The following is a 15,723-nucleotide window of genomic DNA, read 5'->3' on the forward strand; positions in this document are numbered from 1 at the left end:
TTATATACATACATATGTGTGTGTATATATATATATACACACAGATAGGAATAGTCTCAGCTCTTGCATCCTGTTTACAGCCGAGGCCTGTCTTGCTTTGATTTGCTCTGATCTCTTCATCTACTGTAATTTTGCTACTCCCTAATTCTGATTCTGTGTCTTTTCCATATTATAAGGCCTGATCCTATAGTCCTACTTGGGTAACACTCCTCTAAGTCCTTCTTGTTGCAGTAACATTTGTGCAATGGTTGACTGTAATGCTTCTAAAAAAAATTGTTTTCTTTTTCTCTTTGATGAGATTGTAGACAAAGCCAGACTTACAATACAGACTCTTTCCTGCAAACAGAATTTTTCCATTATTAATTGGACATTTCTGTGGAACACTAAGAGGCATAAATTCTGGTAAGAAGAAAGTGATTATTCCAATTTCTTAAAAGGGTCTAATGACAAACCGGAGATACATGTATCCAATTTATGAATATATATACATGTTAAATGAGAGAGAAATCTTCTGAAAAGGAATAGGAGAGCTCAAAGTCAAATAGGTTTCTCATTGTGGGCCTATAATATGTTGATTTTAATTTTTTTATGCAGGACTGCTGCTGTGAGGTGGGGAGAGCTGTGCCTGGTGTCAATGCCAGCGAGCAAGGGGCTGCTGAGGTGTCTTAGCTTAACCCCATGGTTCCCTATGGCCCATTCTCTGTATATTTCTCCATGATAAGGAGTGTTCAGAGAACTGTCATAAAAGTCTTGATGATTATCCATGATTCCTTTCTTCAACTGGTAAAAACTTCAGATGCTCATTCCTCCTTCTGGAACTCTGGAGCAGTGCATATCTTTATTCTAGTTCTTTTAGCCAATCCAGTAGGCAGTGAGCTGGTGGCTTTTGTTTGTTGTTCTGCTTTTGGCTCAGATGTCATTGGTTGCATTTCCTGCAATTCTCAGTAACTGGTAACGCTGGTAAAAGGAAGCAAAGTTCAGAGTTTTGACTACACGCAATACATAGGCATAGGTCAGATATTTCTTAGCTAATACATGCGAGTCGCATAAATCACACCTCACACAAGAATACCTCAGCTGTCTGCTTGAAGCCAGTCTTCCTTTTCCCTACATATAACACTTGTAAAAGAAAAATTATCTAAAAGTCAGTCTGGATTGTGTAAAAATTGTCTGGAATTATCTTAAGATACTGTCAGAGGCTGAAAAGTTTTAACACTCATTTTCCTGTGGTTTAAATAATCAGACTTTTAAATATTAATAATCAGACTTTTAAATATTAACCTTTGGGGCTTTTGTTCCTCTTGTGGTTTGTTTTTTTGGTTTGTTTTTTGTTTGTTTGTTTGGGGTTTTTTTAGGGAAGAATGCATAGGAGTATATTATTTTGAAGTCTAATGCGTTAACTTAGGAATTACCTGAGTCATCCAGGTTTGAACATGTAGGCTGATTTTACTCTAAATTGTTGGTAACACATTCTCTCTTCACAGTAACGGTGACAAACCCAAATGTTAGCATATGTCAGTTCTGTAGTTTACTTCTGTTTTTCATCTACATGAAGAGGTTGTATCCTTGGGAATTCTTGTTGTTCTTGTGTAGGTGAAACTCATTAACATCAGCACAGGGTCTTGTTTTGTTGAGGTTTTTTTGTTTAGGGACTGAAGATATAAACTCTATAAATATCGTATCTGCAGCTGCTGTATTTTAAATTGGAAAATGCGTATTTTTTGTTATGACATGCCTTTTGATCTCTAATTTACTGTAAGAATTACTGCTGAGAGCCAGCCTTGGCCAAGAGTACAAAGTGGTTTCTTCTAAAACAATACCACTTGTGAGCTGCTCTTATGAGGTCCTGATCATCCACAACTGTCTGTGGGAATTCAGCTGGAACTGATTTGAATTACAGATGTTTGTTTCCTTTTGAGATCACTTGATCTTTGACCTAACTTTTATATAAAAGACCTATAATAACAGCAGACCAGCTTGCTCCAAAAGATAGAGTATCATTAGTTTGATCTGCCTGGCTTCTGATCATTTTAAACCCATTATCAGCTGCATGGCAGGCAAAGTTATAAAGGTTTGACACAAGGTGAGGTGGGATTTTCTTGGCTATTTCACATCTTTTTCTTCTGACTGGAGATCTGGATTGGTTGCCCAGCAGCCTTCTCTGCATCCTCTTTGCTTTCCTTGGACAGAAGGCAAGGCTTGAAATTCTTCCCCAACTTCTAACTTCCTTTCTATAGAGTCAGCCCAGAGACAAGATGCAGCATTTGCTCTAACAGATGTCAATTCTCAAATGCTTTCCTATTGATACCGAAACTAGTAAATTAAGGAAATCACCAGCAATGCCTTCAGACAAATATGGACTTTATGAAGATGCCAGCCAATGGCTGCTAATCTAAAATCTCTGTGCAATACCACGAAGAATGTCTATTAACTAAAAACACAATGTTGTCACCCCGTAGGAAACTAAGTGCTCAAAACCTGCAGCATGATTAAATTAAGTGTAAAGTAGTTCCAAGATTGATTGTTACCATTGAGGAAAATGAATGTTCAGCCCTTCAAACTCTCTTGCTCAGTAATTGCAGTTCCCTTCCCCTCCTTGGAAATCTTCTAAGCCATTCTTTTCCTTTTAAGTTTGCTCAGGCACCCAAGAACATAAAGAGTTAATGCCCTTGTAATTGTCATTTGTACATAAAGTTGTAATTATTTATTTTCTCATTTGTACCATATCAAGGCTTTGTACAATGTTTTAAGTTTTGTTTTCAAATTATTTTGTATTTTATTTTTATAAACTGGTTCTAAATAAAATATTCATTCAGCATGCAAAACTTAGTTCTTGATTGTGTTTGTATAATGATTTCATTATTTCTAAAGCTTCAGCTGTTTGGGTTTTTCTTTTCAGTATTTTTGGCTATTGTAGCCCTGTACTTGAAAGTGGAGAAAGTGCTTTGACAGTGATTTTTTTTTTTCTCCAGTTACAAGAAAGCAAAAAGCAAGTGTCTGTTGGTACTGCTGCAACATGAGTCATATTGCAAGTCTGAATGATTGGATCAATGTAAGTTTTACTGATTTAGTAGGTTTATGTGTTGTATATTAGTAAGCATAGAAAAATTCAGCTGGCCTCCTCAGAAACCTCCCTTTTTGTTTCCTCTTGCTTTCATCCATACTGGCTATATTCAGCCAAATAATAAGTGATTGCCACAGCCAGATCAAATAAATTTTAGTAACAATATGGTAGACTCCAGCCTTGTTCTGAAAAGCCAACTCTTTTCTCTCTTTTCTTTCCTCTCTTTTCTCTCCTCTCTCTTCTTTTTTCTTCTTTCTCTCTCTCCCTCCTTTCCTTCCTTCTTTTTTTCCCCCATTCAAATTGTAATTTCTTATTTAGCCAGAGGTCACCATAATTGATTTATTTGGAGATGATCAGCTGTCTGGATGCAGTCACTGAGCTCTTACAACCTCTTGAGGAGACCTGTCTCATCCTCTGTACAGGTAGCAGAAAAATGGAAGCTCTTACTGCATCTTAGCAGTTTGTGCTATGTGAAAATGCAGTGTTGAACTACTAGTTGCTTATTTCCTCCAAGATCCTTTCATTCCTAGTGAAACTAGGTAGAAGTAGACTATGGTATCATCATGATCTGTATTTGTGGTATACGTGCCTCCACATCCTTGTATGCTTGTGGAAAATACTGCCTGCTTTCTGTGCAGCACAACAAGGTTTTTAGGGACGTCCCAAAGAATTGGAGAAAATTCCCTGGACTCTTTCTCAGCATTGCCACCATTATGCCTTGTATGTACAGCAAATTAAAAGCCAGTCCTACCACTGTTCAAATCATTGGTGGTATTTTCATTAAACTTCATGACCAGGTTGTTAGCCCTTGTTATTTATATAAACAGATCCAATTGCTTCAGATGACAGGAAACAAATTGGGAATTAATTTACTCAGTAACATTCCAAGAAAATTATGTTTCATCTTCTGCTAAGAGCAGCCAGGAATTCAACGGCATGCTGCTGGATGGTGTGCGCTTTTGGTGTTCCCAGTAGAACCACAATTTGATCATAGAAAGGGTGCATAAGAAATAGCAACCCAGCTGTATTAATTTGAAGATGTAAATAACTAATTTGCACACTCTGTACTGGAGACAGGTAGTTCAGTATTTTTCCTTGTTTAAAGTATTATGTAAATTTGGATCATACTGGAAATAGATGAAAGGGTTTGATCTGGCTTCAGTATACGTGAGTGATAGAAGTGGCAGACTGTGAGAAAGAAGCAAAATTGGAACAAAGACACTGTCGCAGATCAATGTTGAGGTCTGGTAGTTGTCTGACCACCAAAGAGTCTTTTAGCATTGCCTGGCTTGTCATCTTCATTCCCACAAGAGATCAAGTCCACCCACTCAGCTCTCGGGGTCTTTCTGTGCTTCTCTGCGCTTGGACCGTAGATGCCTCTCATCTAAGTTTGTACTCGAACATGAGACAGCTATGTAGTGCACACAAACCAGCTCTCCCTAGAAATGCTGTAGTAAGTGAAATTAAAGAATTAACAGTTGGAGAAAGAAGTGAAACATTGAAAAAACGTCAGACAGTTCAGAACTGGCCATTGCAGCCTGGGCAAGCTCAAACTGCTGCCCAGTAGGACAAGGTAAATTTTAGATAACATTTTGCTCATCTACCTGGAATGTCACGGTAGCATTAATTGGTTTCTTTGTCCATGAGAACAAAATACAAATAAAGGTTATCTTCTTCAGTTACAGAAAACACTGCTCCTGAGCCCACCTGTACTAAAGATTAGAAATACAAATGCTTCCAACAGGTTAGCATGGAAAGCTTTTAACAACATAGACTCAAAAATCACATTCAGGATTAGTTTTTTTCCCATTTTTAAGACCAGTGATTTATAAATATGATAGTGGTACCTGTCATCCACACCATGTCATCCACACCATCTCCTTTTGTGAAGCTAAACATGAAAACAAGAACTTCCTCCTCTTCAATGCATTAATCCTAATTAACAATGTGCTGTACATGTGTATATGTTAATTCTGTGAGATATTTGCATATTTTACTCCATCTATGATACTGAAGTGAAACACCAGCTAACAATTTGACTGCTCAGGTTTCATTAGGCAGCCATTGTGTTGGTTTTTGAGGCATATGTGTCTTTGATCAGTACACCATGATGGTACACGGGTAAAAATAAAATACTTGAAAGTACATTTTCATATGGTATAGTGCTCTGTCAAAGCTGACTGCAAAAACGACATATCTTACCCTATGATTACATGTTCTTTTGTTGCTGGAAGAGGGACAATTGGGTTGCCATTCTCTACGTCATGTATTTGCTTAAATTTTTGTGGCAGGAGAGCTTGTGCAAAGTGGCTGGAAAACTAAATGCAGCTAGTCACTGCTATAGGTCAAATTTATCTGTAGAACTTTAATATTGGTGACAAATGCTTAAGAAAATGACCCGCATGACTTTTTGGGTTATCAGACAAAATTGCAGGTGAGAGGGGTTTTGTTTCCCCTCTAGTATGGACATTGGACGTATGAACACAGCACCTCTGCTAATTTTAAATTGTGTGAAGTAGAGCAACTCTAATATGTAAGCCTTACACATACTAGCCTTAAACATATCTTAAGTACAGTGCCAGTGACAATAGTTTCTCCCTTCTCTTTCTTCTTCCTTGGATATGTAGTTAAGAGAATGGAAGATTTTATTAATCTCTCTGATAGGTGAAAATGAAACCTTCATAAACTATGCAGGAGCATTTGTTCTGTCTGAAGTGAAGTCAGCCCCTCCCTCTTGCCTTTTGTTTAACAGCAAATCTAACTTGCCTTTCATGTAAAACAATATAGAAATTTTTTGCCCTCTGTATTTCACATGTTGAGGTATTGATTCCAGAAGGCTTGCAAAAGATACAGCCTGCTTATAAACCACATGGTGAAAAATTATTCCATGTCAAAACCAGGCATTGCTCATCAATTACTATTTTTGCTGTATTTCTCTATTTTAATGATGTGACAAGAAAGAGCCTACCCTGCTAGTGCAGTAAAACGAAACGGCTCTGAGTAAAGGTGCATTTGACAAGCTGGAGATGAACAACAAGCAGGTGGAGCAATGCTGTATGAATTTAGAGGAGTACATCCATGAATCAACAACTCAGTCCTAAACCATTCCTACAGTTAAACAGGAATGTCAAACTTTCCCTGTGATGCCTTGCACAGCTCAGAATTAAAAAAACAAAATATACCAACCAAACAACAACCGTGCAAACACCCCTGACATTATAATTGTTAGAAAAAGCAAGTACTTAAAAAAACTAACTACTTCTGACATTTGATCAAAAAAACTAAGCAACTTGTGTAAGACAGCTCTTGCTGGTCAGTATCCATGTTACTTTTTCCTCCTACTCTCATGCCTTTTATTTTTTAAAAGGTCACATTAAACTAAGGACGATACAGACAAGAGTCTTAATCAAAATAAATCTGCCTTTTTTTTTAAGGGAGTAAGAGGACAAAGAGAACAGAAGAAAATTATTAACAAACAGTAGACTGGTAATTAGTGTTTAATGCCACCTTCAGTGAAATGTTTCCCACTGGGAAAAACATGGGAGGCAAGTCCACTTTGCTCCTTTGAAGTCACAGGCTGGAGCAGAACATACGACAGCACCTAACAACACAGTCACTTTACATATATTCAAGTTTTTACACATCTGCAAAGCAGAAGTAGTAGCAGCCATTTGGATGTTCTTTCTTAATGGTTCTCAGGGGGGGCCTAGGAAACTCGGAAGGACCCGGTTCTTGTGACATGGAGCTGGAGCTGCAGCTGCTGCTTCTGCTGCTGCTTCCAGCCACCTGTGCTCTGCCTCTGTCCTCAGTGGGGGAGACCTGGGGGGAACCCGGGCTCAGGTACCCAGCTGTGGTCTGAGTAGAGGCGGTGGCATACGTGGTCGGGCCAGTGTTGTTTTTCACATAGACGTTTTTGATAGCAACAAGTGTGTGTGCCATGATGCTGAGGCTGTTACTCAGATCTTGCATGCCTTGCTGCAGCAGCCGAAGATTGTGGTTGACGCTGTCAAAGCCAGACTGGATCACCTGCATCTGGGCCTGCTGAATCTGCAACAGGTCTTCTTCAGTTACTTCATTTTGGTCTGCCTGGAACCTGCCTTTTGTCTTGGCTTTTACCTTCCCAGAGGAACCATCACCCGATGTCCCCAGAAAAGGTAGTTGTTCTTGGCTAGGTGGAACCACTGCCATGTCCTCAGAGCTTTCTTCTGGCTCTACCACCTTCACTACTATTTCTTCTTTGAGATTTATCTTCTCAAGACGGGATTGATGAGATGGGCCAGGATCATCATTAAACCCTAGAGGAGATGGGACAAGAGTAAAAGCAAAGGAGAATCAGTAAGAAACTTCATGACCTTGGTGGTCAGTGAAATGTGTTCTCATCCACTAAGCACTAAGATTAGCCCTTGAACCAAGACTCTACAACTTGCACTGCATTATCTTTGATGCCTTCAAAATACATATTACCTCTATAAGTGGGAAGAAAACCATACAGATGCATTAACCAGTTAATTGTTTATTTGCGTACTACTGATCCCTTGCTGGCCCCACCACAGAAGCTGAGTTTGGGGTTCCAAGAGACAAAGTTCATTGCAAGCTCAATTAATGCGCTGTTACGCGTGAGGTAACCAGTAACAGCATTGCCAAAACACTGTGATTGCAAGAAATCCCTTGGTGTTGATTGTTTCAGCACACTAATGCAATGTCTCTCCGATACACACAAAGTTATGTACTCGCAGCACTCTGTACTGCCTAGAGCTGCACACTGGCATGGCTTTTCGCATTTGCAGGAGTGAGTGCCACAGGTGTGAACACAGGCGGTTGGGTCTAACACCTCGCAGACAGGCACCTACTGGGAAATCGCGCTTACTGTTCGCTGCTTTGACACATGTTTGACCTGCAACACGAGATCTGCCAGGCCTGCGTGCATATGTATATGTCTATCTCGCATTCCCCAGGAGCGGAGGCGGTTATCCCAACCGGACGTTTCCCAGCGGGGCTCGTACCCGCAGCCCCTGCGCGCCGGAGCCGGGCCGGGCCGGGGCAGCGGCTCCGCGGCTCCCGCGGTGGGGGGACGCCGGGCGGAGGCGCCGGGGCAGCGGCCGGGGCTCGGTCCGGCACTCACCCATCTCCCCCACGACGGCGCCGGGCAGCTCCAGCGTGTCGATGCCGCCCACGATGGGCACGGCCTCGGCGGGCAGCAGGGTGCCGTAGCCGCGGTGGTGGAGGCGGCGGCGGCCGGGCGGCGCGGCGGCGGGCGGCACGTCCTCGGGGGCCAGGAGGAGGCCGAGGGCGGCGGGGGGGCCCGGCGGCCCGCAGCCCTGCGAGAGACGGCAGAGCTTGCTGCGGTCGCGGCGCTTCAGGTCCCGCCAGCGCTTCTTCAGGTCCTCCACATCGCGGGGGCAGGCGGCCACCGGGTTCACCTTGTGCCGGATCAGCTCCCACACCTTCCGCTTCTGGCCCGGGGAGGCGCGGCCCGGCCCCGCCGCGAACAGCAGCTGCTCGTGCTTCAGCACCTGCTCGATCAGCACCTCCGTCTCCGCCTCGTTGAAATTCGCCTTGCGCCGCTTCGGCGAGTCCTCGGCCATCCTCCGCCGCGGGGGGCCGGGGCGGCCCCCGCCCAGCGCCGGCGGGCGGGCGGGCGCGGAGCCGCGGGGGGCGCCGCTGCCGCTGCCCCTTCCCCCGCCCCGGCCCGCGGGCGCCGCCGCCGCTAGGCCGGGCCCCGGGCCCTGCTGGGGAAGCAAATACCGCGCATGAGAGGAAAAGACGCGCACGGGCCGGCGCAGGCGCCCCATGCCCCGCGTGTTGACATGGGGAGGGGGCCCGGCCCCGGGCCCGGCCCGCGCCGGCCCCGCCTCCCCGGCGGGAATCCCCGCGTCGCCCCGCCCCTCGCTCGCTCGCCCGCCGCCGGCTCCGCCCCGCCCCCGGGTGTGCGCGTGCTCGGCGGCGGCAGGGCCGGAATGGCGGCGGTTTTGGAGCTGCTGCTGCGGGAGGAGGTGGCGGTCGGCGCCGTGGTGTGGTGGCTCCGGCACGGCCACAGCCACCGCCCAGCTGAGGTAACGCGCGGCCGGTCGCCCGCTCGCCCTCCCTCTCTCTCTTTCTCCTTCCCTCCCTCCCGCAGCACCCTGGCTCTGGCGGGGCAGGGCCTGTTGCCGTGCCGCCTCCTCAGTTGCCGCTGTGGGCCGGGGCCGTACGGGAAACTTCGTGGACCCCGGCGCCGGGGGCGGCCGCTCCGCACCGCTGTGAGGGGCGAAGCCCACGCAGGTCAAACCGTGGCCCCGGTCAGAGGCCCGTTTGCGCCGGGAGCTGGGGCCGAGCTCCCTCCAGCAGCCGGCGGCCCCGCCCCCGCCGCGGGCGGGCTCTTAGCATAGCGGCGGGAAGGTGAGGCCGCCGGCGGGGAGCCGCGACCGGGAGCTGCCCGGCGGGAGTAGCGCCTTGCGGCAGCGGCGCTGGCGGCGGTGTGAACACCGCTAAAACCCGCAGGCTGAGCCTGCCGGCAGCTCGGCGCCGCCCGGGCCGGACGGTCACCGCCTCCCGCGGCGCCGCCCGGCTCCGGGACTGAGGCGGAGGGCTAGTTCGGCGGTGGCTGCCGCGGGAAGCGTGGCGCGAAGGCGCTGCCCGCATCCCCTGGCTGTCGTGTGCCAGCGGCGACCGGAGGAAGAGGACGGGAGCGCAGCTGGTGTCCTGGGGAAACGCGGTGACACGGGGGTTGACGCTTCCCGCGTCTCTGGCGGGGAACGTAACGGTGAGAGGTGGACGGAGCTGTCAGCAGCCCTGGGGCTGGGGCTTCGGGGCACGGCTGCGTCGGGGGGCTCCGTGCGTGGCTCTGTGCAAACACGGCTGCGTCTCCCGCCTGGTTGCAGGTCCTGCCTGTACGTTGAGGAGGATCTTTCAGGGCTCGGAGCTAGTTCTTGCTGGGTTTGAGTAGGGTTAGTTTTGTAATGGGATATGGACGGATAGTTCGGGTTCCTGTGGTAATAGAAGATGGGCCGTCAGTGCTTGTATTTCACTGATAACAAAGATAAGCAACTTTTATTTCAAGCATTTTCTGCCTGAGCCCCTCATAGCGTATTACCTAGTATTAATAAAAATCAAAACTTACTGCTGTCACTCACATGAGTTAGTCAAGCATTGCTGTCATCCGAAACTTGTGGGAAGAAGAGACCAGTATTTTATGTCATCCAGTGTTTCCTAAAGTGTGACTTGCAGAAGCAGACCCGTGGAAGTTATGAAGTTCGAGATGCTGGCAGCTCAGCCAGCACTGCAGGAGTGAAGGGTGCGGAGGACAAAAACTTTGCCCTTGCAAGGGAATTGCCAAGTGCCTTTCGCTGCTGGGAGCAGCTCAGTTGCCTCAGCATGAGAAAGTAACTGGGAGACTGGCAGCTGGTGACTGTTGACAGGCTGCTGTTATCTGGCTGTGGGGGAACCAAACCTCTGTTAACTTGCACAAAGAAAGATGAGTGAAAGCAAGTTGTGCTCTGAAAAGCTGGAAAAACTACCTGACCTTGTGCATAGCACAGACTCTAATTGTCTGTGTGCCTCTATGCTAACCTGGGAGAGCACCTAAGGAAATGATACGTGATGTCTTGCTCTGCCTTCCTTGGCAGTTTTAGACTGGAGCTGGTAAGAAGTTGGGTCTTTTGACACCTCATGGGGTTTGTGTTCTGACCTGTGATTTTTCACTGAGTGTTGGAGTGCTGAAGTACTGAGCCTTGGCTGCTTGGCTTGTTATCCAGTCTGTGTTGGAGGCTCATGCTTCTCCAGGAAGCTGAGCTGGTCTCAGATTTTCAAATGGGAATTTCAGCACAGGTGTTCAGGATTGTAGAAGTCCAGTCATGGTTGTGCTTTCACTGACTCCTTTCATATAAAAAAGTCCTTCAGAAATAGCATTTACTCTCTTGACTTTTCATCTAGCAGATGTGTCAATATAAATGAGTAGGAATATATATGCAATTATTTTAATATTAGTAAGGAATAAGTTGCTGCCTGTGAGAGCTTCTTGTGATGTTGTTGCTGGATCTTACTGAGAGGAGGCAGGAAACCTGGTGCAGGGTTAGGAACAAAAGAAATTTTACCCAGCATAAAAATCTTTGAATTGTGCATGTAATATGAGCTCTTTTTTTGTACAGATTTACCCTTGTAAGATCACCACTTGTTTAGATTTGTAAATGTGTTGAGTCTGTGGTGGGTTTTTTTGTTTCTTAAGTATAAACTTCATGTACCTTAAAGTTGCACAGTCTCTGTTTAGACCTCTGTGAGGTCTCAAGGGAGCAAAATTATTTAATTGAAATGGAAGAGCAACTTTGGTCTTGTATTTGGCACTGCAGGACTCCAAGTGCTTCAGCAGTTGTTGTAGCACCCCTTTGTGGAAGCAGGTGGCATTCAGAGACAAATAGGGGATGGAGAAATGTCAGGTTTTAGATTTTTCTGTTAGGACTAGCTGCTTCAGTATCAATGTCTTTGAAATGCTGGACTTAAGGGTGACAGTTGCTTCAGGTTCTCCCTGGTCATAGCTGCAGTATGTAGTACTGGTGTTTCCATGGAACAGTTCCACTGTTTCCCAGTTGGAGACTAAAGTGAATGACTCCTGCTTGCGTGCAGGCTGAATTTCAGATCTGTGACCAGGGTTAAGGTCACGTGAGCGTCAGTGATCTGCTTCGATAAGTCACGTTGGTTTTTACTGTATATTGCCATCCCACCGTTACTACTTAAATGAGTCTGAGCACATGGAAAGAAAGAATCAGGTAGCATCTTTAATGCTTTGTCCTCTTTCCTTGTAGGAGAACCACATCCATGACAAGCTGGTATCTCTTAGTTTGCTTCAGAAAGACTTTGTGCCTTTTCTGCTAAATTTTTTAAGGGAGCAGACCAGCCAGATCCTGACTAATGGGCCTTCTACTCCTGCTAAAACTCCTAATTCCAAGGCCCATGGGAGCCAAAGGACAGGATCAGAAAGGAGGGCAGGCCACGCAACCAGCAGCCGAGTGCAGCTCTTTTCCCAAAGGACTTCAGTGACCACCTGCACCACAGATATCAGCTTTTCTCCCCCTGTGGCATCCAGCAATTCCTCTTCCTTTTCTGGGTCAAGCCTGTCTAGCCCTTGTGGTGACTTCCCTAGCACAGTGTCCAGTAGCAGCGTGAGCTTTGGGTACAGCCCTGTGCTTAACCATGGTGAGAAACGGTCATCTCAGAAGGCCAGCTTGGGGAGCTTCCTCACAGCCACGCCTGAAGCCCTGCCAGTGAGACGAGGCCGGAGGAAAGGCAACAGCTTTGTCAGTGCTTCTGGCCGTCAGGTAGCTCGGGATCTGGGACGTTCCCTTGCTGAAGAGGAAGATGGAAAGAATGACAGTGTATCATGGAGTGGAGGGAGGAGGAAGCGGAGTGAAGTGCCTCTTGTTTCTGCCAGATCCCCACCCAGCCAACTGAATCTTAACAACCTGGAGGAATTTCCACCCATGGGTGCTGCCTCTGGCTGGACAAAGTAAGAGCAAGTCTGCCTCATTGTCTCATTTGGATTGTGCTGTTGGTTACTGTTCCTTGACTAGCTCATCCTGTTGTGTGTGTCCAGATACAGAAGATGCTGTAATAAACAACACCCGAGGGCTGGCTTCTGGGCTTTTTGGTCAGAACTGCTTTGTTACGGTTGCCGCATAGGGGTATATTGATTCAACAGGTACTCAGGTTTCTACTCTGTGAACTCAGCCAAGACGCCTCTTTAGTTTCTCACTCATGATGCTGCCTGCAGCTTACCGATGTGCAGACCAGATTATACAAAGCATATCTTTGTCCTTCCATGTTCTAACAAGTCAGCATTATCTTGCCTCTTCACATTTTTCATTTAACACAATAGCAATTGCTAATGAAGAGCAGTCCTGGAAGGCTCTTCAGCTTTACCGATGCTAGCAAAAAAGCTTTTGAATTGACATTCTGTGGCTTCTGGTAACAGATGTTAGCATGCAGCCTCATTTGTACTGTGTGATCACAGACAAAATAGCTGGCTGTTGCCTATATTCTCCTTGGTCTGCAGCAAGGCCTGGTCTCCCTGGTGACTTTGGCTTAGAATCTGGGCAGCTGTTTGTGTTGTCATTGCCTCAGTCCTCTTTCAGATTTTACTCTCTAAAATCTACATTACCAAATAAAAGGCTTTCATGTCAGCCTGTTTGCTCTATAGGCACTGGTCTCTGAAACTGGGATTTTTATATTTGGACATGTAAACTTACAGCTGAAAACTGATAACTCTGTGGGTCTCTGCAGCAGATCCAGGCGCTGGGTCTAGATGATGCTCTAGATTGGGGTATCAAACTCATTTTTCCCAGGGGGCCACATCAGCCTCATGGTTGCCTTCAAAGGGCCGAATGTAATTTTAGGACTATATAAATGTAACTACTCCTACATTTACAGAGTCCTAAAGTTACATTCGGCCCTTTGAAGGCAACCATGAGGCTGATGTGACCGCCTGGGGAAAATGAGTTTGTCACCCCTGCTCTAGATGATGCTTTGACCAAGGGAGATAGGGTGTGTTTTCAGCATAGACAGTAAATATCTTTTCCTTGATTGCATTACACCCAAATAGGAAAAAATAGTAAGGAAGGAGGTCATGGAGTGTTTGGAAGCCAATGCTATAGCAGTTTTTGAGAACACCATAGCAATTAATATGTAGCAACCAACATTTTCTTCAGAAGTGTGATGCTTTATGTTCTTGGATGACATTTCCAGTATGTCTGTTACTGCATTATTGAGACTCTTCCTGAAGGACAAATCTAGGTAGTTTATGCAGGAAGGATGGGTTTCCATAAACTAAAAGGGCCTATGGTAATTGGGAGCCTGGACTCTTATTGATAGACAATGGCAACTTCTTATTTTATTGATTTTTTTTACTCTCCTGGTTGTGTTAGAAGCTGCTGGTGAATTAGTTTCTTACTAAAATGAGGCATATCCTGTCCTCTTGAATTAGAAGTGCTTGAAAGGGTTATGTGGCACTGTGTTATGTATTCTGTGCATCGATTTATTGATAATTAATTTTGCAGCAAGGGTCAGCAGGCTGTTTTTAGCAGTCTGTAGCTCTGTGACTTTTTATTCAGTGACCAAAATAAAGTCAGCAATTATATGTACAGTTTAGAAATTCAATATCCTAACTCCATATCCATTTTGTTTTAGCATTAGGTTCTTCTGGAAGAGTTGCATGCATATCTGTCCTGAAACTTAACCTTTTTTGTTGTTTAGCTTGATTTCAGTGGAATTGCTTCTCACTCTTTCAGCAAAAGCAAACCATCAAGGCGAATCAACCCAACTCCTGTAAGTGCTGAGCGCCCTCTCTCAAAACCAAAGATGTGCTTCACTTCTACACCTGTCAGCCAGTCTCCATCTGCTCGGTTTTCATCTGGGTCAAACCTTGAGGCCTTTACCGCTGTCCAGGAAGGAAACCTTCTGTCTGTGATGAGCAACAGCCTTCAAGAGGAAAGGGAGATGCTGAAGAAAGAACGGTACAGTCTGAGCAGGGTGATGATAAGCTTGTATTCATTCTTAATTCCCTTGTGTTAAGGTGGTACCAATATCAGAGTGGAAATGACCAGAAAAATATCCGAAACAGATATTGGTAACCTTTAACTATAATTTGCCTAAAATCAAATGTGATTCTGGTATCAGACTACGATATTAATGCAGCTAGATCATGATTCTAGAGGTATGCTGACTCTGGAACAATGGCCCTCACGTTAGCTTCAGGAGTTTAGTCAGTCCTCACTGCTTTCATAAGATTACCTCTTCATGGGCTTGCAAGTGTAGCTATTGCCAGTGCAGCTTTCCTGAGATTGCACATGTGAAGCAAGTGGGTTTGAGCTGGTGTATTTAGGCTGTGTTTGAAGATTGCACCTGTGATGGAAAGCATAGTCTGGTTTAAAGGAAATGAGTTAATGATGCAAATGTAGAGGAAGCGTTAATTATTTTGAAAGGGAGATGTTATTTAATAACCTTTCTACTCCCATTTTGGGACTAATTTGTTCTTCATCACAGCAGTTCTATTAGCAATAGGACAATAGAAAAAGTTCTTTGCAGTTAGAAACGTTTCTGCCTTCCTCACAGCTTGTAAAGTGACTTGTAAAGATTTTACTTTTGAGACAATGTGGTAAGACGTGGTATGATGTTCCAAGCGTGGATGTTCCTTTGGGATCTTTAACAATCATTTGATATTGCTGTTACTGGCTTTTTTGCTGCTTCTAATGTGTCTTACACACACCACTCTGCTGCTGCATTTTGGTGACCTCTGTAGGTATATTTTTGTTACAATATCTTTGTATGGGAGTAATCATAGTTGATTTATAATCCAGCAATTAAAGTAGCTTGTTCCTTCTGTCATTTAACTTGCCAGTATGGGGTTTCATCAGTTGTTGCATTGCCTTTTCACTTAGTGGTATTGGATCTATCTTCTCAGGGTGTCATTAACTTACAAATATATCTGAACCTTATGTGAACCTTATTTTCACAGATTTTGTGTCTAGCTGTCAGAAATTGTATATCCAAATTTTATTTTAGGATGTAGTCTCTTAACAGATTCCATGTTCTCAACAAACATAGATTTAAATGAGAAGCAATAACATGTTACTTAGATAATTTGGTCAAAGTGCCGTGCTATTTTAGCAGAGCTGTAATTTGAATGTGATTCT

The 15,723-nt window shown here is 45.2% G+C and overlaps 2 protein-coding genes across 2 annotated transcripts in view; one reads left to right on the forward strand and one right to left on the reverse strand.

Annotated features, from left to right (window-relative positions):
• Positions 1 to 6,466: 6,466 nt before the first annotated feature.
• Positions 6,467 to 9,400, reverse strand: LOC135579665 (uncharacterized). The gene is made up of 2 exons (XM_065065907.1): positions 8,187 to 9,400; positions 6,467 to 7,359 (listed from the first exon to the last, which is right to left on the reverse strand). The coding sequence occupies exons 1-2, from the start codon at positions 8,854 to 8,856 to the stop codon at positions 6,701 to 6,703; spliced, it is 1,329 nt and encodes a 442-aa protein (XP_064921979.1). The 5' UTR covers positions 8,857 to 9,400; the 3' UTR covers positions 6,467 to 6,700.
• Positions 8,985 to 15,723, forward strand: part of CDAN1 (codanin 1) — a 37,263-nt gene continuing 30,524 nt past the window's right edge. Inside the window, exons 1-3 of the mRNA XM_065065886.1 lie at positions 8,985 to 9,117; positions 11,842 to 12,542; positions 14,320 to 14,544. Coding sequence (XP_064921958.1) covers positions 9,022 to 9,117; positions 11,842 to 12,542; positions 14,320 to 14,544 — 1,022 coding nt within the window. The 5' untranslated portion in view covers positions 8,985 to 9,021. The remainder of the gene's footprint in view (positions 9,118 to 11,841; positions 12,543 to 14,319; positions 14,545 to 15,723) is intronic.

Source organism: Columba livia, chromosome 5, assembly GCF_036013475.1.
Source record: "Columba livia isolate bColLiv1 breed racing homer chromosome 5, bColLiv1.pat.W.v2, whole genome shotgun sequence".
Taxonomy (NCBI): domain Eukaryota; kingdom Metazoa; phylum Chordata; class Aves; order Columbiformes; family Columbidae; genus Columba; species Columba livia.